General features: G+C 47.7%; 1 protein-coding gene across 4 annotated transcripts in view; it reads left to right on the top strand.

Annotated features, from left to right (window-relative positions):
• PIEZO2 (piezo type mechanosensitive ion channel component 2) overlaps positions 1 to 24,565 on the top strand; it is a 345,423-nt gene that overhangs the window by 222,606 nt on the left and 98,252 nt on the right. For 3 of the 4 annotated variants that reach the window (XM_081263440.1, XM_081263439.1, XM_081263437.1), the window contains exons 8-13: positions 13,682 to 13,844; positions 17,346 to 17,465; positions 20,809 to 20,847; positions 21,718 to 21,856; positions 22,681 to 22,829; positions 24,125 to 24,355. In XM_081263440.1, coding sequence (XP_081119566.1) covers positions 13,682 to 13,844; positions 17,346 to 17,465; positions 20,809 to 20,847; positions 21,718 to 21,856; positions 22,681 to 22,829; positions 24,125 to 24,355 — 841 coding nt within the window. The remainder of the gene's footprint in view (positions 1 to 13,681; positions 13,845 to 17,345; positions 17,466 to 20,808; positions 20,848 to 21,717; positions 21,857 to 22,680; positions 22,830 to 24,124; positions 24,356 to 24,565) is intronic. The other variant, XM_081263438.1, reaches the window with a different exon arrangement.

Below are 24,565 nucleotides of genomic sequence, written 5' to 3'. Positions count from 1 at the left end.
CTCCAGTTCTATTGTAGATGAGCCAATTGGCTGCGCTGTGAAGTGTTGTAAGAATAAATACACTGGAGTCCCTTGGCCCAACCCTCTGTGGATGGCTCAAGTTCAGAATGTTGCAAGGGAGAAACTGCTGCGGCTGCATGTGAGTTCCAAGCCGCGGTGGCCCGGGGGTGAGGGATCGGCTTTGAACACAGGAACTGTCCTGCTCTACCTTTTCCCTGCAGAAAGGAGGGTTTCTGTTCTGAGACTTTGGGAAATGTCTTCATAAACTTCCCAGTCATTAGCATCCTGCTTTCCCTAACAGCTTTATGAGGTCTAACTGACATGCAATCAGCTACACATATTTAAGTGCACAATTTGATAAGTTTTGACCCAAACAGTCCCATGAAGCTATCACCCCAATCCACATGATGAAAATACCATACTGTGCAAATGTTTGCTCCTGCTCCGACATAACCATGCTCCTGTCCTTCCTGCCACTGCATCCACACCAGGGCTACCACTGACCTGCTTTCTGTAACCAGACTCCTTTGAATGTTCTAGAATCACACAGCAGGTGCTTTGGGGGGCGTGGCAGGAGCTGACTGAGATTGCTCAAGTTGGGGTGGGAGTGTTTCCTTCTCTGCTCTCACTTCCACATGGTCTGGTTGGTCTTTTAATTCTGGGCATTCTAATAGGAAGGTCCTGCCAACTCACTGTGATCTCAATTTGCATTTCCTGATGATTAATGAGGCTGAGCATCTTCATGAGCTGATTTTATATTTCTATTTCCAAGTGAAGTCTGTTAAAATATTCTACCTACTTTTTTCTTGTTTGTTTCCTGGGTACTATTTTGAGAGTTGTTTAGATAACCAGGATACTGTCATTTGTTGGATATACAGTTGTGCCAATATTTCCCCATTCTGTGAAATATGATTCTGCTAATTGTATCTGCTCTAGAGCAAAGTTTTTAGTTTTGATGAGGTCTACTCTATTTGTTTTCTGAATCATGCTTTGGTGTAGTAGTTTAGGAATCTTTGTCAAATGCCAATCTCAAATTATTTTCCATATGTTTCCTAGAAATTTTATAGTTTTGGTGGGGGATGGTATTTGTATTTTACTTGGGAATTTTTTTTTTTTGTACTAAAGATGGAACCTAAGGGTGCTTCACCACTGAGCCATATCCTCAGCCCTTTTTATTTTTTATTTTAAGATAGGGTCTCACTATGTTGCTGAGGCTGGCCTCAAACTTGCTATCCTCCTGCCTCAGCCTCCTGAATCACTGACTACAGGTGTATGGGATTTTTTTTTTCTGGACTTTCTTTATTTATGAATTTGTCCATGATGTCCAGTTGTTCTGGAGTCACTTTTAGAACAGGCTGTTCTTTATGACTGTTATTGACTTTATACTTTCTTATAAATAAGGTGTCCATTTATGTATGGTTGAGTTTAAATAGGGACTGTTCATTTTGTATCATAATCTTGATGTCAAAATTTATTTAATATGTCATTTTTTAAAATTCATAGTCATTTAGACTATTGTAAGTCTTTTATGTTTCATATACAATTTAGATCACTTGGTCAGTTTTATAATAAAGCCTGCTGAGGTTTTGATTGGGATGATTGAGATTGCATTGATTCTGTAGAAATACTAGGATGGCAGTAAGTCTTCTGGTACACGAGCATGGTACAGCTCTCCAAATTTTGATATTTTCCCACATTTCTTTCAGCAGTGTTTTTGTTTATTTGTTTTGTTTTTAATTCTTAGAGCACAGGCCTTTCACATTCCTGTCTTAGTTGTTCGTTGAGTAGTTCATAGTGTTAATGCCGTTATGAATGGTAATTTTTATCTCATTTTCTGACAAGTTATTGCTAGTACATGAAATACAACTATTTTGTACATTTATCTTGTATCCTGGCACCTTGCTAAACAGTTGTGTTGGTTCTATAAGATTTTTCCTTAGATTCCAATAGGTTTTCTGCATAGACCCTATAACATACAAATAAAGACAGGGTACCTTTTCAAACAGGGTACCTTTTCTTTCTTTTTCTGGTCTTATCAAACTTGCTGGAGGATCGTATTCCATGTTGAGTTGAAGGGGTCAAGATGAGGATCCTTGTCTTGTTCTCCCTCTCAGATTGTAGTAGGTTTTTCAGATACTCTCTATCAGGTTGGTAAAAGTTCTCAGATTATAGATTTTTTTGTCACATACTTTTGAAATGAATATTGAGAACACCATTGTTTTCTAATCTGTTCATGGTGAATTGTCTTTGAGTATTATAAGTCTATTACAACTGCCCTGGTACTCTGGGGTAAATCTCGCTGGTTGAGTACTATGCTGTCACTGGGGTATAGTTCCATGGTAGAGCACATGCAGCCAACGCAGCATAAAGCCCAATTACAGAAAACTGGCAAATAGTTAAGACATGTGTGTGCCCCCCAAACTTCAAAGCCATAATGCAGAGCCCAGGGGACTTTTTGCAAAGGTGTTCCAAGCCTGAAAAAACAATGTGGTGTGAAATCTGTCAGATTACTGTTTTCTCGCACGTCAAGTGTCCGTGGGTCTGGCAGGAACTGTGTTTAAAGTCTAAGTAAGAAACTAATGAAAAGGACTAGCTAAACTTTGGCTGTGTTTTCCATGTGATGTAATGCAGAGAGGTGGGGAGGGGGACACGGGGCGCCCAGGTAGCCCAGCTCTTACAGAAAAGGCAGACTTGGGCTCGCAGGGTGGGGTGCCATGAGAAACAGCAGCTCTCTTGCTGGGAAGAGCCCTTAAGGGTAGCTTCAGTCTTGCTCTCACAGAAGCGCTTGTCGGACGGATGTTGAGGAAGTGTCCTGGGACACTGGAAACCCAGCTGGCTTCTGTGGAGGTCTGACCGCTCCCTCCTTTCCCACAGTGAGCCCTTGATTTTATTCACAGAAATTGATTCTGTTGCACCCACCGGCACTTAGATTTTAGGCTTTTTGATTGTACTATAGCATTTTGGATTGGAAGAGGTTTGACACCCTCCCCCAGTGGTCCCCAAGCTCCCTTAGAAAGGCCTCCTCCTGGTGCTGGCAGTGGACAGTCCTCCCTGCTTCTTACCCCCGGCCCCTCCTCCCAGTAATTCCAAGACACGGCAGCCGCTGAAGACAACTGAATCCAAATGATGAGGGAGGCTATTTGGAAAGAATCCTTAGAAAATTCTGTTTTCCCTATTAGCTTTCCACACTGTGACAAAATACCTGACAAAATCAACTTCAAGGAGGAGAGATTGATTTTGGCTCACAGTTGCAGAGGTTTCAGTCCAAGGTCGCTTTGCTCCATGGTTTCTGGGCTTGTGGTCAGCCAGGAAACAGAGCGGCAGGGAGAAAGTCAGAGAGAGAGAGAGAGGGAGGCTGGGGACAGAACAGACCCTCAATGACATGCCCCCAGTGACCCACGCCTTCCATCAGCCCAAACTCCCGGGGTTACCACTGCTTCCCAACACCCATTAAGCTACGAATCCATCAGTGGGTCAGTCCACTAAGGAGGTCAGAGCCCTGGTGGTCCAGTCCTCTCCTAAGCCCACCTCTGCTCAGTCAGGGAGGCTTTCAACACAGGAGCTTCTGGGGCAGCTTAATATCAAACCATAACCTCCCCTAGCAGGGCCTTCTGTCCAGGGTCCCTGAATCCCAGACTCTCCCCTGAGGCTATTGAGGGCTGCTGAAGTCCCACCTCCCCAAACCTCAGCTGCACGTTGGTCTGGGTCTGTCCACGAGTGCACACCAGCCTCCCATGTCACCTCCTTCTAGGCAAGGGGAGTCTTTGAGTCACTCTGCACAACTCACTTCTTTGTTTAAAATAAAAAACTAACCTGCAGGCCATGCGTGGGTAGCAATGCTCACACCAGCAGAGCCGCAGAGCCGGTGAAAGTGTGCCTAGCTGAAAGGGCAGCAGGAGGCCCAGCCTTCCCTTTCCCCACATTGCCAAGGTCAAGAGCTCTGCTTCTCTTGGTGAACAGTTCAACACCATGGCGAATCACAGAAAGGCTTCAGCTCTGTCCACCCTCCCTACCCCCAGCTGGTGCTGAATCTTATGGGTCTCTTTGGTTCACTCTTAGGAGATGGTGGTTGTACTTGGTCTGAAGGAGGACATTTGTACACTCTTGTTTGCCCGTGCTAAGCTGTGGCCTGCACAAGCCGTATTGATGTTGTACTTCATAGGCCTAGCAGCACTGGGGTTGGTAGTTATTACCCAGAGCTTCTTGGGCCGCTGTCCTGTGCTTGTTTGGTGATATTACTTTATTAATGTGATATCATGTAGCTCATCACCTTAATCTAACGATTAGCAACAAAGAGGTGGAATTTAAAATGGGTTGACAATCAACAGTTCTCGTGTGACCAGGCCTCCACTTCCCATTTCTTTAAGGTCGTATGTGACTTGGGGAGGGGTTCGGCGGAGATGGCTGTGGAGAAGTAGAGTGCAGTGTTGGCCAGGATCCTTCTCAGCTCAGAAACATTTATGATTTGAAATAGGCCTGCAGGCCTGGAGACAGCCAGCCTGTGGCTAGGGTGGGGTGCTGGCAGCCCAGGAGTAGCTTTCCTCACCACTGTCTACGAAGATTTAGTGCTAAAACCACCAGTGACAGAGGGAGAGTTAGCATCGCTCAGAACTCCAGTTTGGAGAGGATGGAAGTGGTTCTGGAGAGCAAGTTGTCTGGGATCTTGTGGGATCCATCCTATGGGGTCCATCCTGTGGGATCTTGTTAGCACCTCCAGGAGCCAGGGCAGCTGTCCCCATCTGCTCCCGGCATCAAAGATGTCTTCTATCCCCATGGGAAGAAGCTCGGAGCACAGATGACAGTGTCTTTCTAGAACTCGTGTTATGTCAGCCCCTGAGCTGACATTACACCATCAGAGCAAGCAGAGGTTTTCCACAAAGGAAGTGAATATCAAAGTTGGCACGGGGTCTTGGTGATGGAGCGTTTGCTGGGATTTGGCCTGTGGGACCCACATGTGAATGAGAACTGCTGGGAACGTCAGGGGCCCCGTAAGAACTTGGCAAGGAGTTGCACCAGGAGCCTGCAAGTGCTCATGGGCACATTGCCAGCATAGTGTTGTGCACATATGCTATTGAAATGAAGGTATAAAGAATGCTAGAAAAATAGAGAACAGACATCTGGAAGGTTCTGTCTCCATAGAAAGATTTGCTTTACATCTGATGACAAACACCCATCATGGCTCCTTTTTTCATATTCTCAGTCTGCAACGTCCACTTCTCGTCCTGTCCTCCAGCCCCTCACCACACTCACCCTTGGCATTGGGAGCCCTAGTCTGTGAAGGCTGATAGATTTCTGAGTTGTAAGTCCCCCAGGGAATCCCTTCCTGCTTTGTTCCAACCATTGAATAGTATAGTATCTACTTTCTCAGTTCTTGCCTTCCCCTCCCATCTCCCTCAGGCTGATTTGGTCTGTGTTCAAACACTGTTCACCCTCTGACTAGGAGCTCTGGACCCTGGGCAACCTCCCTGGGCATGAATATCCTTATCTCCCAAATCAGCACAGTAATGGCACTACCTCTTGGTCTCAGAGAGTAACTTGTGTGACCTCAATAAAATAAATAAAATGCCTGCCTTGCTTCTCCCAGGAACTTTCTGCACATGGTGGCCCTTCCCTTCCGGCACTCTCCCTCCCCCGCAGTTCTGAAGAGAGATGCCCGGGGCTGAGGCGGGTGTTTTCACCTCTGTGGCCAGCAGTGTGGTTACCACCAGCTTTGCTAGGCCCATGCTTCTCAGGGAGCACTGAAGAGCCCTGGGAGATGGGGACGCAGGAGACAGGCGTGTGGAGGAGGAGCTGGGATGACAGTCGGAGCCGCCACACAGCGCCAGGGCGTGCCCTCCTCTGGGTCTACCCGGGGGAGCAGAGGTAGAGGGGAGACCCATGGAGACGAGATGTGCTGTGGGAAGTGGCATGGAGGGCAGTGACAGGGAGCAGGAGTGAGGCCTGCTGGAGGGAGAGCAGGGAGCTGTGGTGAGGTGGCTCTGAGCAAGGTCTTGGGGACACTGATCAGAGCCTGACGTGGGGGGAGCAGGAAGGCAGGAGGTGGGGCTAGACCACTGAAGGCCAGACAGATGAGTGACGCTCTTTAGTGGCCCCCAAACACGAGCTGCTGAGCACTCCTGCCTCGGGGTCCTTAATGCAGCCTCCGTGAGCACACAGCCTGGGGCGGCTCGCATGGACACTGGGACAGGCCTGTGGGCACTCCTGGGATGGGGCACTCTGGGCCTTAGACAGTAAGGGCAGGAAATGCAAGAGTGTGGTGGTTCTGCAGATGTGCAGACCCCAGGGGTTTCTCTGGGTGCATGACCTGTATGTCACCTCTGTGGTGGCAACATGGGCATGGGTTTGCTGGTGAGAGGAACCAGCATGTGCAGTTCACCGTGCTGCAGCCTAGGATTCTCCCTGGGCACTTCACCGTGGTTCTCCATCCACCTGCCCCCCGAGGTTGGCTTTACTCTCTGGTCTGGTGTTTGCAAGGTCATTTAGAAGCAGTGCAAGGGGATGCTCACTCCCTGATTGACAGGTGGGACACACCCACACCTCTAACCGTTCTGTAGGAGTAGGAATTCAAACAGGCAGAAGCTTGGCTTCTCATTTTGAAGAATTCTGTCATCACTGTGCAGTTTATTAAGTGGCATCCCGACTCCAATGACTCTAATTGGGAAGGCGTGAGGAGATTCCCATTATCATTACTACTTTAGGAAGACAGGGGCATGTTTCTATCAATGACCTTTCCGCATCCTGCTTTGCACTACTGCATTTAGAAGTGAGGTGGCATTTGTGCCTACCTGCACTGCTGGCTTTGCAGTAACTGAACCTGCCATGTGGGTCAGAGTGTCTGCCAGGCTTGGTCAACCCCACACTTGACAGGGGGAGCAATGTCTGATTCTTCCATTCTGTGTTTTGATTATAAAATCTCTGTTAAAATAGTAATCTGGGGGCTGAGGCTGCAGCTCAGTGGCAGAGCCCTTGCCTAGCATGTGTGAGGCCCTGGGTTCAATCCTTAGCACCACATAAAAATAAACAAATAAAAGCATTCCATCTACTACTAAAAAAAAATTAAATAGTAATCTGGAAGCAACTTCCATCCATGTGATTTACTGTTTCGTGATGTTTTACATGGGTAGGTTTTTACTAGACATTCATTGTCCATTGGACACTGTCAAAGAAAAAATAGTAAAATAGAAGTTAAAGGTTTTTTTTTTCTTTTTCAACTGATGATATACATCAAGAAGCATGTTAAGCTTAGCTAGTTTCCTAAGTGTAAGTAGGATCGGAGCTTTCGAAGGGAAGCAAGAAGACAGGGGCAGGTGATGGTAGTCTTGTCCAGGGTCAGAGTTCATTTTATCCCTAACTGCTAGAAGATCCATGGTGTAAATGGTTGCAGGTGATGCCAGCTCTCCTGCCCTTCCACAGAGCTGGAGCAGTCACATGCTGTCAGTTCTTAGGGAAGTTCTTCCAAGGAGCTGTCTTTGTGAGCCTTGAATATTGCCTATTGGCTGCCAAATGCCAGTGAACTTCAGGAAGGAGTGAGATGAAAGGGGGAAGTGGAGGAATAGCAGAGAAAGAGAGGAAAAGAAGCAAATGTTGGCCTCAGCAGGGAAACTAGGGCTGGTGTTCATTAAAAAAAGAATGAATGAATGAATGAATGAATGAATGAATCCCAGCAGCTTGGGGGGTCAAAGCCAGCCTCAGCAACTTAGTGAGGACCTAAGCAACTTAGCAAGACCCCGTCTGAAATTTAAAAAATAAAATTTGACTGGGGGTGTTGCTCAGTGGTTAAGTGCTCCTACGTTCAATTGCTGGTACCCCCTTAATAATAAACAAAATAAAACACAGGCCAAATGCATGACAAAAGAAATGCTAGGTCTGTTCTGTATGTGTCATGAAAGCTTTTCATAAAAAATATCTTTGTATCTACTGTAGAAATTAAGACCTAGGGCACATTCAAGGATATGAACAAAGAAGGAAACAATGCAGGCAGAAAATGATATATTTTGTAAAATAATTCTTAAAATTTCAAGGATAATTCATGCTCATTAAAAAAAAGTCTAAGTCATTAGGAGGGGAAAAAAGAAAACAAAACTGAAAGTTTCCTCTTTTCAGTTATTTCTATTCTTGATTCAATTCCTGTCCACGGAGATAGCTGAAGCCAATGACAGCTGTCCTTCATACGTTCTTCTTGGTGCTTACACAATGATGGGTACATCTGCATAGATCAGAGAGAGGTTAGGAAAGTTTACCCTAATGCAGATAGCTACATGCAAAAGCCAGTCTAGAGAGACTGCATATTGTGTGACTGCATTTGTAGGACATGCTGCAGGAGGCAGGACTGCAGGGAAGGTAAACAGAGGTTGCTGGAAGCTTGGGGGAGGGTGGCAGATGGTTGAACATGCAAGGTGCAGGACATTTTTTAGGGAGGTGAAATTATTCTGTATGTTATTGTAGTGGTGGACGTGTGATACTAATCCAATCTTATTGAGCTTTATAGCAAAAAGAATAACCCTTTCTATTTGCAAATTAAACAATCAATCAGGACGTTGAGACCCTAGGATGTAATGTGGACTGTGATGAAGGAATCTGGTTGTACCACAAGAGTGTGATACAGTCTCACTGAAGTGGGTAGAGAGAAAAGCGTGCACTTAGGTAGCTTTGGAAATGACTGGTGGTTGCAAGTCTAATAATAAAAATTGCTGTATATAAGCTCTGGGCTTTAGTTGGTAAAAAAAAAAAAAAAAATTCCCCATGATGTACAGGGTGACAATTCTAAAAGCACTATCTATGTATGTGAAATTGAACAAATAATTAAGTGGGTGGCCAATGGGGTGGCAGATTCCTCACTATGTCAGAGGAAGGCTACAGATAAGAAAGGGGAAGTCTAGAACAATGTGATGGTGATGGAGTTGTAGTCCTAAGTATGATCCCATGATCTCTTAACATCAACTACAGGAGGAGACACAGAAAATGTTCAGATATGTGTATATGCACAGGTACTGCCTTGCACATTCAGCAGAGGACTATGAAGCAACAGTGGGCCCCAGCAACATTGAGCACCCTGACAGCCCAGCTCTTGGTTTCTAAATACCATCTTCCACTGGTACCCATTGAAGATGAGGCCGACCCTAGGGCTTGGTCAGGGAATCTATAGAATGAGCCTGGAACGTTTCCTAGAGCCAGAAAATAGCAAAACGATGGGGCTTCTCACATGAGCATAGTAGCAAACAGAGAGAGAGCTCCCGATGTCATAGCTGGAACAGTCTGAACGACCAAATAATAAAGCAGTATTGGAGGAAAGCCCAAGGTGTAAAGTCCATACCCAGGCATCCATAGTGGTAAAAGTCAATCAGCCAACAAATAAGCGCTGTGCATGGTGATTAAACAGTGCAGTTCCTTGGATGGAATTCTGGGATGAACTAAGGGGATTAAATAAGACCTAAGGAAATCTGAATCAAGTATGGACTGTAGTTAAAGATGACGTGTCATGATTGGTGTGTTTGTTCTGTCAAATGTGCCATACTAAAGTGAGATGGCAACAGTAGGGGACACTGAGCACAGGGGATTTTGTTATTATATTTTCAACTTTTCCATAAATATAAAAGTATTCTAAATGTTAAATAATATTTAAAATATGCCTTGAAACTTTGTGTGTGGTTGATCTAGGCATATACTTGTTTTTCTCTAGACAATTTATGTGACATATATGAAGAGAGAGATCTAGATTCATACGTCAGATACTTAAAAGTATACTTGGTTACAGTAGTCAGTTTTAATTTACATGCATTTTACCACAGTTAAACTTATTTTTACCGTGTGGTGTCCATTTCAGTATTACATGTTGCTTGCATAGGTCTGGGTTCCTGTGTTTCTGGAGCCCAGCAGACGGAGTTGGGGATGAACCTGAGTACAGGTGCAGGCTTTGTAAATCTGCCAACTGTGTGAGTAGCACAAATGTCCCGTAGTCAGTCACCACAGGATGCCAGACGCCATGTGGGCTCAGAGGCAGAGGAAAGGGGAAAGCCAGCGCTTTGTGGGGCGCAGACTCCTTGAAGGCCCTGCAGCACCGAGAGACTGCTGGATCCATCCCCACCCCCACAAAAAAAGGAAGAAAGAGTATTATGTTTAACTATATACATTTTTTTGTTGATTCATTCAGAAAATAGAATTCAAGATTCTTGTATGCAGCCAGTAGAGAACAAAGATAAACATGTACCATACATGACCCAAAATATACTTTAAAGAATGAAAAAGGATTGTATGGTAAACCTGGATAGTTCAGTGTAGCTCGGATTTACATCTGGGGAAAGATGACACCTGAGTGCCAAAGGCCTTGGGAGCACTCACTGGGACTTGGGGTGACTCCCCAGGCCGTGGAGGAGGAGGCTTAGGAACGGGAAGCCAGCACACACACCCAGGACCTCATGAGGGAACTCTGGCAAGGTCACCCTAGGACTGGACAGAAACCAGAGACTGGGAGAATGTGCTTGGCTTGGAGCTTTTCCAGAAGAGAAGTGCAGCCCCTTCCGTGGAAAGGAATCCCAACCTATCGGGAGACAGCAGAGAAAGGCAGGCCGTCCACCAAAGTGGGCCTGCCCCACGGCTCCCATCCGTCTCCCCCAGGAAATGAGTGTCCTAGGAGCTGCCTTCAGCCACTGTGGGGAACAGTAGGGTTGGCCGAATCTTCAGTAGTTAGCATAACATCTTCTCAAAAAAGTCCAAATTCTTACACCCTTCATCCTCGATCCTGTTAGATTTCACCAACAGGCAAGTCACTTAACACACGTGCCCATAAACACAGTCAACACAGCCAGGCTTGGAAGAGAGATAAGTAAGAGATCTCCCAGAGGAGCAGAAAAGCTTTATGTTTCCAAATAAGCAGTTGGGAATTCACTATCCTATAGCTTTGCCATCTTTTCTCAGGCAAAGAGACGCTTATATAGAGATTTGAGATCATTGTTTTTAAGTGCTTTTTATGATGGACAAACTTTAAAGACAAAGTCATCCCTTAGTGCTATGTGGAGTTGTTTCCAGGACCCGCCCCCGCCCCACCATGGGTACCCCAAACCATGGGTGCTTGTTCCTTATTTTAAATGGCTATGCCATCTCTGGACTACTAGTAGTGTCTAACACAAAGTGAATGCTATATAGATAATGGCTACACTATATTGTTTAGGGAATAATGACAAGTAAAAACGTCAGCATGTGTGCAATGCAAACAAAATATTTTTCCAAACGTTTTTGATGTGTGTTCGGTTGAATTCGTGGATGCAGAAAGCAGAGGTATGAGGGGCTGACTGTGCTTCCGTTCAGTCAATTTGAATGCTAGCCCAGGATGCTGTGAAGACCCTCGCAGCCATGTGAGTATTTTCAGATAGAACGGAGCTGACAACATTCAGTGACACTTTAACAGTAACACAGACTTTGATCTCACCAAGTTCAGTTCCCCACTCTCTCCCCAGCCCAGCCCCATTACCTAGAAAAATCTCTCCAAGGCTTTCAAATTTCTTTCTCATCTCCTCATCTAACCTTTTTGGACCAACTGCCCCCCATCCATATTCTTTCAGGCTGCTTTTCCCATTGCCTGTTCCCAACCCCACAGGGGAGGCTTCCTGACACCTGTCGGAGGAGCTGACTCCACATCCTTGCAGTGCGGGGGCCCGCCTGTCCCCAGGACAGGTGCTGGGGAACCACTTTCTTTGCACTGTCAGCATCCAGATGCAATCCTGGCTTAGAAAATTTAATCAAAGTTAGATACTGCAGACGGTGCCAGAATTGCAGGGCCACAAGGATGTGACCCCTCGAATACAGATTTCCCATCTGCCATAGGAATCCTTTCTACAATATCCAGTGTCTTTTAAGAAGGAAAGAGAAGCCCCAGGCCTTACAGTGTTCACATTCTCTGCTTGGAAACAGACTCCTTGCAGGAGTCAACAGCTGCCATCTGTAGCTCCTGCTGCAGCTGAGGTCCATACCTGATAGCACAGATGTGAGTCTCATTCTGCAGGGTGTGTGTGGAAAGGGACAGGAAGTTAGGAGAGCATTGCTCATTGCTCAGGTGTGAGATGTTGATGTGACGCATGAATTCATTTACCCGCAGCTTTGGAAAGTTGCTGTTAAATTTCTAATGGGGCAAAACAGGTATTTTAAAGTCGAGATTAAATGAGGTCATTTCTCGTTGATGTGCCAGGTGTGGGGATTTGGTAGCTAAAATCTTCCACTTAAATTAGCTCAAAAGAGGTAACCAGCTCATCAGGAAGAATTGTAAGATATTTCCTTCCTGAGTACTTTATACAGAAATTTACACAAATATAGGGTTGGAAAATATTTTGGGATGTTCCACTCTTCTATGTGGACTCAGGAATTTTCCTTTTTCAACATGTATTTTATTTTGCTTTTGATTAACATGTACTTATTGTGGAGTTTGGGGTAATATTTCAATGCATTTCTTTCTTTCAAATGCTACCTACATAAAATATTCCTGGATGTCAGAAAAGAGACCTACAATAACACCAAGTACTAGTGCAATTAATTTTTTCTGATAAAATTGAAGAAAGTTAAATTTCTGTTTATCTTGCTTTAAAATGTGTGTCCAACAAAGCAGTGCTGCACTCACATTGCAACAGGGAACAGAGAGTGCTGAGAAGTTTTAAAGGTGAAAGGCAGTCTTTGAAGGTCTTGTAACTGAACACAGAATGCAAGGTAAAAATTAAAGGAGGTTTAATTATAACAAATGTAAACAATAGAAACACATGTATCATGTTTATGCTTTTAATAACATTTCTTAGAAAAACTGTACATCAAAATTAATTTCTAAAGAAATTATATTTTACACATTTTCTCATCATATAACCAGAGACATTTTGATTACATAGTAGAAATCAGCATTAAAAAATAAACCATTTGAAGCTGGGCATGGTGGTGCACACCTGTAATCCCAGCAACTCAGGAGGCTGATGCAGGAGGATAACAAGTTCAAGGCCAGCCGGGGAAATTTAGTGAGACCCTTTATCTAAATAGAAATTAGGGCTGAGGATGTAGCTCAGTGGTAAAGCCCCTTGGGTTCTATCTCCAGTACTGCAAAAATAAATAAATCAACTATTTCAAAATTTAATAAGCCACATAAAGTCATCTTTCAAGGAAAATGATTAATTACAAGCTTTGAAAAAATTCAAATAACCCATAAATGAAATTGGACAGAAATACATCTTACAGAAATTCTACTACGTAACATTTGACTTTCACTGCTGAACTGTAGGACCACATCCAGTTTCAATATTTGCTTCATAACATCAACACTAGCTGACTAGCTAACGCTGAATCCAGCCAGAAACAAGTCATCTGCTCATGTGGTCGGACTTAGTAACCTCTTACCACACACTTGGCCTTTCAACAGTGCCAAGTTTTAAAAGGGCTGGTCAACCATTAATAGGTGAAATTCTAAAAGACGTGTGCGGGTCAGTAATAGCCAGACTTTTGAACCAACGTGAAGGTCATCCAGCTGATGCTGGCGTCCAGTCTGTGCATACACGGGCAGGATTTCAGGAGGTTCATGGTGAGCTCCCATCAGACACGTCTACACCTTACTGGGCAACAGTGCAGTCCTGCACCCAGACCGGCAGGAGTTGACCTGTGTCAAGGACACACAGTTTTCTGCAGCTTTCAAGTGACTGTTTTTGTTTTTAAACAGGTTGTTTGGTATCAAATCAGTAATCCAGACAGACTGTTCCAGTACCTGGAAGATCGTAGTAAACCCAGAGCTATCCTGGTACCACCACGCCAACCCCATCCTGCTGTTGGTGATGTACTACACGCTGGCCACGCTGATCCGCATCTGGTTGCAAGAACCCCTCGTAAGGACCAAAGGTTTCCTGCTCTTGTCCACTTAGGGACCTGGAGCCCGCAGGCTGAACGGCTCATTCCTGCTATCCCCAACAGATCAGTACTGTATCCCAACACGGCCATTCCTGCTGTCCCTGACTGATCAGTATTGTATCCCAACATGTCCATTCCTGCTGTCCCTGACTGATCAGTAACACACTGGCGCCAGTGTGTTAGTTATAGTGATCAATTCTGCAAAGAGCGGTAAGCGAACAATAATACTACCAGAGTGGAGACTAGCTTCCTTTGCTGAGAGCACAGTGCTGCTACACCTGGGTGAGGGTGCTCATTGTCACAGAGCAGGTACTAGCATCAGGCAGTGCTAGCTGGGCCCACCACCTGCTCTGGAAAGTAAGCATTGTGCCATTTCACAGCTGAGGAAAATGAGGCTGAGATCACACACTGATGGTGCAAGTCCAGTCCCAGCCAGTGCTCTCGGCCACGCTGAGGTCTTCAAGACTGCATGCCCTGCACTCACAGTGGTTGGGGCTCCCTTCTTCTCAAGAGCTCTTGTCCTCTGAGGGTGCTGTGGAGGTGGTCTAGTTCGGGGGGGCCATGCCTGCCCTGCAGTCAGGTGCACAGGACCCTACCTTTCTGCACGATTGAGAACTAGCTTATGTCCTGTGGGATTTCAAGGGGAGGACTGCAGCTTGCATGGCTTCTCTCTTTTTTTTTTTTTCCAGCAATAAAAGGTTTCTGTCCTCCTCTCTTTCCCTAAAGGGCTGTGAGAGGCTCATGTGAGGCAGCCAGCCTATTGGCTCCTGCAGGAGACAGGCCCTGGAGGTGAGGGTGTCTTGCCTTCTCCTCACCACCTGCAGGGGGCGCCGATCAAGCCACAACTGCTGAGCCAACCTGGCTGAGCCCAGGTCCCCCTCCCTTCTGGCCTTCTGGATCTTTTCTGTCCTGAGGCCCAAGCAGGTTTCTGCTTTCCTGACCCCTGTCTTCACACCCAGACTGGAAGGTCCGCTCATGCATTCCATCTGTCAGTCAACAAATACTTCCCTCTGCATTCCACCTAGAGCCAGAGCCTAGCAGGCAAGGGCCACGAGGGCCAGGCCTATACTCACAGGGACCCTGCGTTCTTCCAGCTGTCCAGAAGGGAAGGGTATCTGTATCAGAGAGGGTCGGTGGCACAGGGCGAGCTGCATGTCTGTGGATGCAGTGATCTGTCTGCCCTCCTGTGTGGTGCCTCTTCTCCACTTTTGGACAGGTACAGGGCTGTGGGGGAGCCATGGGCAGGGGCAGGGTCACAGGGACCATCCTGTCTGCAAGATTCTCACAGATCACTCTACCTTTAGGGACTGATGACCGACACACATAGCGAGAAAACTCTCGCAGGGTCAGAGGGAGTGAGGTCACTCCTGTTGCAGTTTTTTCAATTCTCTTCTAAAATTTGTGCCAGTAAAACCCATGAAAATTTTGTGCTCACTTATCGCACAAGCACGTGGATATGTACATGTGTATGTCCGGAACCAAGAACATGTACAGAAGAAGTCCAAATGCAGGATGGGCACTCACATCACCCACGGGAACTCCTTACACATTACGGAAATGAAGGTGTTGGAGTGATTCTGAGCTCCAGCGCCTGCAGCTTTCCCTGTGGTCCTGCGGTCTCTGGAGGACGCAGTACAGGGCGAAGGTCTGCTCTTGTTCTGCTGTTGCTGCTCTGGGCTGTTGGGAACGAGGGGCAGAGAGTGCTGGGAGAGAAGCCCACCGCCGTGCACAGGCAATGGCAGTGACCAAGCCTCTGGAGGGTACGGAGTAGAGGGCTTAAGCTAGCGTCCACATTCCAGGTGGTCAGTACACGCAGTGGCCAGGGAAGGCCTTTCTCACTGGGCAGTGTCCAAGCGCAGGCTCTGACAATATCAGAGTTCCAGATGACCTGGCATACCTTGTGGAAAATGCCAGCCACCAGAAGTGCGTGCCCAGGTAAAGGCCCGTCAGATGTGTTTGGGGTGGGAGAGAAGCAGACCTTGGGAGTCATGTGTCCAGTGCCCCTGCACTTGCCACGGGGTTGCCCCCCAGGAGGCCTCACAAGCTGACATGCCATGGAGTCAGAGAAGCTGTTAGGCGCCAGCCACCTGTGAGTACCCTACAGGACCCAGCCAATCTAGACATGCCAGAACCCGCAGGTTAGCCTGGAGCTGGGCAAAATCACCTGTTACAAGCCCATTGTATGTAGTGCTGAATATCACGTGTCATCTGTTGGACACTGTCACACAATGAAACCAGTGGTGGTTGGGTACCCACTGTTAGCCTAAGGCACGCAACACATGGTACAGCCCCGTCCTTGCTGGTGCCCGTCTCAGCCCCCTTGGGAAGCCCCTGAGCTGTGCAGCAGAATTGCCCAAGCCAGGCACTGCCTGCACAAAGCTCTTCCAGGCCGGGGAGTGGGGATGCTCCCCTCAGTTGCTCTGCCTGGCGCACTGGAACCCCATGTCGGGCAGTAAGGCTATGTCCACACTCCCCACTCCAGGGTTGGTGATGTGCTAGTGTCCCCTCTGTGGGGTCGCCTTTGTTGGGAAAACATACCAAAGCACCGGCTGTCTGCTCACACTGACTCCGTCCTGTGTACCACCACTAACAGGGCCAGCGGGCACCTCATCAGGCAGGGCCACAGGTGTGCTCCTGTGGCACTAGGTGTGCTCCTGCTTGATGCCACCTGTGAGCGTCGGCAGGACCTGCCTTTGTCAACACCATCTTAGGGACAGGTCCCGGTGCTGGCTCACACGGCAGCCCTGCCCTCTCGTGAAGGCTTGGCCCCGGAGCATGGCTGTTTCTAGTGCAATGCAGGTCCACACTGAGAAGCCATAGGTGCTCACGCCGGGAAATGTCATGGGACGTGCAGCGTCGTGGGAATCAGGGACCATTTCACTTTGACAATCTTGTCAAGTACCGGAGAGCGTTTTTGTGATTTTTAAGAGTGTGTTGATCAAATCCTATAGAGTATACACTAACTTTGAAAAATAATCACGTGGGGCAAAGATACAAAGCAGGCTACCCAGATCTGCTTCGGAGGCTGTCTAAGCTTTTTTGCTGTTGCTACTAAAAGATTTGACCAGAATAATTTTAGGGGACAGAAAAATTTATTTGGGGGCTCACAGTTTCAGAGGTCTCAGTCCATAGGCAGCAGGCTCCACTCCTCGGGACTCAAGGTGAAACAGAACATCATGGCAGGAGAGTGCGGCAGAGGGAAGCAGCTCACATGATGATCAGGAAGCAGAGACTCCACTTGCCAGACACAAATATATACCCAAAGCCACGCCCCAATTCCCGCCTTCAGCCACACCCCACTACTTCAGTTACCACCCCATTAATCCCTATCAAGGGATTAATTCACTGATTGGGTTTAATGCTCTAGCACCCCAATCAGTTCTCCTCTGAACCTTCTTGCATGTCTCACCCGTGAGCTTTTGGGAACACCTCACATCCACACCAGAACAGAGGCAGATCTGTCTCTGTGACTGTTTCAGGTGCAGGACGAGAAGACCAAGGAGGAGGACAGATCCCTGGTTTGCAGCTCCAACCAGAAAACTGCAGAGAGGAAGCGGAGCCTGTGGTACGCAGCCCAGTACCCAACCGACGAGAGAAAGGTGAGCTCGGGCCTTGTCTCCTGTGTGCATTCTGTTGCTGAAGGAGAACCTCACATAGCAGATGTCAGCTCAGGTTGCTCCTAGAAACAGCCTGAGTCAGAGGACTTCGAGGCAGAGCTGTATTCAGAGAGGGACCAGCACTCCACACCTGGGTCCAGTTAGACCCCATGAAAGCACCACATCTCTGACTGCTTCAATTCTACAAAGAAAGAATGCTCCTAATTTTTAAATTCTATATTTAAAGAAAACAAAAAGTAAGGAAGGACACTGTGGCATTGGAGAATGAAAGTTTCAGTGTTGGAATACGTCTTTGCAAATAATTTCACTCCCCGGAGTAGCCGGCCACAGTTGTCACTCAAGAACCTCCCGGAGAAGACCCAAAGCTCCCTGCATGTGTGGTGAACACCTCTCCCTTCTTTGAGGCAGCTGTGTGTATGGACAAGGAAAAGTGGGTCACAGGGGTAGCCCCCAGAACGCCCGTGACAGACGGCTACATGTGATACGTAATTCAGATGCCTTTGCTCATTGACTGGCCATTTGAACCCCCATCAGTGCTATGTCGACTTGCTCTAACACCCGTTTGCAGTGCTGTGGGGACAGGTCCTTTATCATTCTTGATGGGGTCAGCATTTTGCTTCCTAGCATGCCAGAAGAGGAGGGGCTCTGGTATATGGTGGCAGGTGGGTTTCCCTAAGACCCTGGGCCTGCTGTCAGCGTGCCAGTCCTGTGCTGAGAGGCCAGGAGGACAGGAGGTGCCAGGAGGACTGACCGCACTGTGGGGCAGGCATAAAACATCTGGGGGTTTTCAGGGACGCTATTCTCTGGTTGTGCCAGATTATCTTGTCCATCCCACTAAACAATGGACAGAGACAGAGGACAGTCCCCACTTCCAGAGTGAGGACCTAGCCTCTGGGGACGCTGAGCCCTGGGAGGAGTCCTCAAGGGCATGGAACGCCTGTTCTGTGCTACAATGAGGAGCTTTGCCTGGGGATACAAAAGCAGGGGTGAGACTGCCCTGCCAGGGCACAGTCAGGGCCTGCACAGACCCGCCCACACGGCAGCCATCCATCAGGCCCCAAGGCCAACCATGTGCTTGAATGTCCTTGATGAGCCAGAGGAGTGAGTTCCAGCCACATGGCACATCATCATGTCCCCAGCACTGACGGTCCACAGATAGGACTGTGACCCTGAGAGACTGTGATGACCGACACACTCTGTCCCCGAGACAAGGCTGTGGGTCATGGCCTGGCACTGCTCACGCAGTGTGCACCAGCACTCTTGTAAGACCAAGTCAGTTGGTGCAGCCTCAGCGTGCGGGCTTGTCCCCCAGGGGATGCCCCAGGGGAGTCCTGGGCCTGGCGCCCCTCAGCTTGTGGCCACCAGGCAGCACCCCGTCCTGCAGAACCAGCATCCTTCCCACATTTTGTCTTTCACACCACATTTTAGCTGCGCGTTTTCTGTGACCCTCAGGAAACTACCACTGGCTGAATCTGGGGTTGCACCAGAGGGGAGTCCTCCTCACTGTCTGCACAGACTATCAGAACGCTCCTTGTGTGCTAGGTCACACCATTGTGCTGGGGATGTCTGCAGTGCTCAGTGACACCATGAACAGGCAGGAGCGACACCCTGAACAGCGCAGCTAGTCTGTGAGATTAACCCTTCACACACTCACACAGCAAGCAAAGGCCTCACAGTGTGCTTCTGGGGTATGCACCTTTGTCAGGTAACGAAGGACCATGATAATTTTGTTCAGTTTCTAGCTTGAAGCACACGTCTTTCTCTGTGACAAAATGGGCCTTCTGCATGATGTGCCACAAACCACCTAATAACTGACAGAGGGAAAGCGCAGGCCAGCCGAAGTAGTGTGACAGCTGTCCCCAGAGCACACCTCCCGCTCCACGGGGCAGTGATGGACAGACCTGCTTGGTCAGACCCGGATATTTGGCAGATAACTACTTGCAAGTAAATGAAGCAAGCAGGTCACTTCAAGGCAAATAACTGGCAGAGTTTATTGCCAATTGTAAAACTTCAACATTTGAGTAAAAAAAAAAATCAAATTTTGGAAAACTTGTATCTACCAATGAGACTTTGAAAAGGCTACATTTAAGGACTTTTTGTAAGAGTCCTTTTTGACATGGCTTTTGAACACACGTGTTTTTGAAATGTTACACAGTATTTCAATGTTATTTAAATATTTAATGTGCTCTTCAAATGTCACTCAACCGGGTCAGTACTGGGTGGAGCTGGGGTCCCTGTGGCTGGCAGCACCAGGCAGGGGCAGGAAGCCATTCTGGTGCAGCCGGTGCCTGCGGGCCCTCACAGCAGAGAGAAGGACACTCCACTGTAATTCCAGGCCCACGCTGTGAGGACCTCAGGAAACTACCACTGGCTGAGTCTCATGTTGCTCGGGAGAGGACTCCTCCTCATTATCTGCAAAGACTATTAAATGCTCCTTGCTCTTCCACCTACCTGCTCTGTGAGGCCAGCTTTCTTGATATCCTAACCCAAGCAACACAGCACACAAGAACAAAAGCAGAAGCACATGTGGAAATCCAGCGGCCCTCTGTGAACCAGACATGGAAGAGATGTGTCAAAGTACAGAACAGTGACAGTCTTTTCAGTATATGGGCTTCTAGAATAAAAATAGTGTCTAAAAGCTATTTGAGCAATTTTCTTAAAATATAATGGGCTTTTCAATTTTTATTGAATTGATAAACAATTTTTTTTACATGCCTCAGTTTGAATTTCTAGTGTGAGATGGTGGCAGATGCCACATAATCTTCCCCTACCCTCGAGCTTTCCAAGACTGTAGAGAAGTCCTGACTCCAAAACCTAACCACCTCATAGCCGTGCTATTTGTTGTTTGGGGAAGCCCCAGTTACCCAGCACTAGTGCAGTTAAAAGATCAGTCATATCATGATGATTTCCTTGTTGACAATTTATAAACCCAAAGTAATCTCAAATCTCAGTTTACATCTATCTGATTCATTGTAGTAAGAAACTTGCGTTTCTTGGAAAGCAAATAGTTTCAGGATTCTGCAGATGTCCCAGGGGGTTCCAGAGCTTAACCTAAGCAGTGTATTCTATTAGAACAGAACACCTGAAACACTTGAAAGTGCATGATTCACAGTTGGCTGTTTGTGGTCAGGGTCCTAAGCAAACTCCAGATGCTGCAAAATGGTCATGATGAGCAGTGTCCAGCTCGGGCAGTGGCCCTTTGTACTCACATGGCAGTTTCCACGCACACTAGCACTCGGCGGGCTGGAGAGCGGGTGTGGGGCCTTGTGGACGCGGTCAGCTTCTGCTCACCTGCTAACGTGCTGTCCTGCTTTGCTTTTTGCAGCTTTTATCCATGACCCAAGACGACTACAAACCATCTGATGTTAGTACCTCTTTAGAATTACCCTTTTTGTGTGTGAGTGATTTAAAAGTGACAAATGAAATGACCTCCTTTCATGAAACCTCCATATGCTTTTAATTTTTTTCTTGCAGAAATTATATCTGATTTGTTGCTGTGAAATATTGACTCATGAGATTGAATATATTAATACAAAATATATTTAGACTTTTTTAAAGCCTTGCTTTTGGGGTTGTGTTTTAAGCATTTTGTTCTGTAGCTCTACTAATTTAAATAATTTTAAAAAGGAAGACTTACATGTTCAGAGATACACATACATGTATTTATATGTTTATCTCAGAACTTATAATGCCACAGGGACAGACGGGGAAAATCCCAGTGTTGGCACTTAGTGAATTTCAGCCTTGCAGTTGGGCAGAGATCCCAGAAGGGAGCATCTCACCTGGGTGCAGAAGGACTTTTGCAGCTGCCCTGTGCAGAGCTGTGTGGAGAGTGGGTAGGACCCACTCTCTGGGCTGGGCAGGGAAGGCATGAAGGACCACACAACCAGGGGTGGCTGGGAGGTGGGCAGTGGCAAGAGCTGAACCTGAAGAGGTCAGCCCCGACCAGGAAGGCCCCCTAGACAGTTGCAGTCTATCCTGAGGACAAGGCGTGCATCGCACGGTTCACAGGCGTGCCACGAGATCAGGTGTTCATTTCACCTGGTCACTCTAAGATCAGGTTTGGAGAGATGGTACCTGATTCCTCCTGCTAAAGTATGTGTCATTGACCGTGGCATCCAGCTTTCAGTCAGCTTGTCACTGGGGGTTGTGCATGGAGGATGTGTGGGAGGAAGTAGGTCCACACTGCAACTCACCCTGTGGTCACAGGTGTCCTTCCCCATGCTCCCTGCAGGGCCTGCTTGTGACGGTGAACGGCAACCCTGTGGACTACCACACCATCCACCCCAGCCTGCCCTTAGAGAATGGCCCCGCCAAGACTGACCTGTACTCCACCCCCCAGTACCGGTGGGAGCCCTCTGAGGACTCGACAGGTAACCAGCCACACAGGGCACATGTCTGGTTCAGGGTCGTGCACGGGCGTGCAGGTGGTCCCTGAGTTTTCAAGGGTCTGTGCTTCCTCTTCTTGCTGACAGAAGTCCCCTGCGGTCACCTATTTATGTGCAGCCCACCTAACTTAAACAAAAAGGAAGGACATTTGCTTCATGATGTAGCACATTTAGTGTTGCAGTCTGACCCCTGTCTGGGTCAGGGTCCGGGGTGAGGGGCTGGTTCCTGCACCTGGGTTGCTCCTGAGCCTGCAGTGAGGGGCTGCCATCTTGCTGGAGGCTCCCCTGGGGGGCTGTGTCCAAGTCCTGCTGTGTAGCTACTGGCTGGAGATCTCAGGTGCTCTCCACCCAGGGCTCTCCAGGGGCACTTACCCCTGGGGCTGGCTTCCCTCAGAACAAGAGTGGGATCTGTCACCCTTTCAATCTAGAAAGAAAGCATCCAAAGCAAAAGCCACGGCCTTATACCAGAGTCTTCAGGAGTGGCCTTGTTGTTGGAAGCCCCCCACATGCAGGGGAGGGCATCCGCAGGGCAGGAACACAGGAGCAGGGAGCTCGAGGCCAGGTTAGGGGCTGTCTTCGCCCACCTTGTAGAAATGGTCTTCCCTCCGAGTGCTGGGTGCTGGGTGCCTTGGCCCTGGCCAAGCAGGGCTGACGGAATGGTGAGAATTCTAGGGGCTCTGTTAGTTGGGAACGACCCCTCAAGTCTCCCCTAAAGGCCGTACGTGCCACAGGAGTGCTGTCCCTGGGGACACTCACAAGAGATGTGGGGCGTTGGCATCAAGAGTTACGTAACGCGTTTGTCCATCTAGAGAAGAAAGAGGAAGAAGAGGATGAGAAAGAAGAATTTGAGGAGGAAAGGATCCAGGAGGAGAAGAGGAGTGTCAAGGTCCACGCCATGGTCTCCGTGTTCCAGTTCATCATGAAGCAGAGCTACATCTGCGCCCTCATCGCCATGATGGTGCGTGTGAGTGGCACCTCCAGAGGCTGGGTTCAGTCTTCCCAGTGACGGGTTGACAGTGTCGGCCGCGTTCATTTTTCATGGGATTTTTATACCATAAACTGCAAAACTGTGTCCTCTTCAACTCTCTCAGCCCTTCCTTAATATTAATACCCTCTCTAGCTGGAGGTACATCTTTCCTTGGCCGAGGGGAGGCTCCACTCCGCCTGGGCTGCAGGTCCCCCCACCCTCCCGGGCCCCGAGAGCCTCCTCCAGGTGCCAGGGTACTTAGCGCCTGTTCCGTCTGAGTGCAGCTGCAGTGTTGCTGGGTGAAAGAGCCTGGCTTCTGTGACTTCCAGATCACAGGTGGAGGCAGAGGCCCAAGGAGCCCATGAGATGAGTCACGTGTTGACTAAGGAATATAAAGCAGAGGCCGAACAGCCCAACTGCCCTGGAACTCAGCATGGTAAACAGCACAACATGGGTTCTTCTTCCTAACTATGGAAACCCGGAGTGAACTGCCTGGGCATTGAAAGGCCAAGACTCTTTCTTTCTTTCCTTCCTTTCTTCCTTTCTTTTTCTTTTTTCTTTTCTTTTTTCTTTTCTTTTTTTTTTTTTTTTTTTTTGTACTGGTGATTTAATGGCAGGGGCTCTTTACCTCTGAGCCACATCCACAGCACTTTTTATTTCTTATTTTGAGACAGGGTCTTACTAAGTTGTTTAGAGCCTCACCAAATTACTGAAGCTGGCCTCAAACTTGTGATCCCCCTATCTTAAAGATAATTTTCCTGTATCATACAAAAATGGCAACATTCTATCTGCTTGGCATGGTGTGTGTGTGTGTGTGTGTGTGTGTGTGTGTGTGTGTGTGTGAGGCTTCAAACACACTACTGAATACAAATTCACTCAGTGTGCGTAGAGTACAAACATGGCAGCTGTCACCTAATCTTTGGTGAACGCTCTTGCATAAGAATAATATTTTCAGGAAAATAATTCAGACCATTGTAGTTGTCAGTTACTAACATAATTTTAATAAATTTTAATTTAATTTTAATCATGCATTTTTACTAACAGTTTTAGATAGCTCATTACAGTTGTTTGTGACTCTGCAAAATAGGGTGAAAATGAAGAGGTTGGTGGCAGAGGGAGCACGCTGGCACCACGCAGGGCCTCTGACTCTGCCTTGGAGGTTCACGGGAAGGGCCCTCGCAGCACCTCTCCCTGGCCTCCACTCTGCACCTGAGCCCAGGCGGGCCTCTCCCCCTCAGTCCGCTATGTGCTCTCCTGCGCTCACGTGGTACCTCCCTTCTCCCCAGGCCTGGAGCATCACCTACCACAGCTGGCTGACCTTTGTGCTGCTCATCTGGTCCTGCGCCCTGTGGATGATCCGCAACAGGAGGAAGTACGCCATGATCAGCTCACCCTTCATGGTTGTCTACGGGAACCTGCTGTTGGTGCTGCAGTACATATGGAGCTTTGAACTTCCAGAAATCAAAAAGGTCCCGGGGTTTCTAGAAAAGAAAGAGCCAGGAGAGCTTGCATCAAAGGTAAGTGAATGGAAAATCAAGAAAACAGAACCATGCTGATCACAATCATCACATGAAGCAAACCTTATAACACTAGGCTCCAGATATTCACTCCTTTGCAGAAATTAACAGACACGAACCTGTGAGAAATAGTTTACATTGCTTAAAGGCTGCTGTAATTTAGCATGTAGTACACCATGCTGTTAGCTTATTAATATCAGCACTTTCTAC

The sequence above is a fragment of the Spermophilus citellus genome, assembly GCF_964194105.1.
Source record: "Spermophilus citellus genome assembly, chromosome: 12".
Taxonomy (NCBI): domain Eukaryota; kingdom Metazoa; phylum Chordata; class Mammalia; order Rodentia; family Sciuridae; genus Spermophilus; species Spermophilus citellus.
The sequence above is the reverse complement of the archived record's forward strand: the minus strand, read 5'-3'. Positions and strand labels throughout refer to the sequence as shown.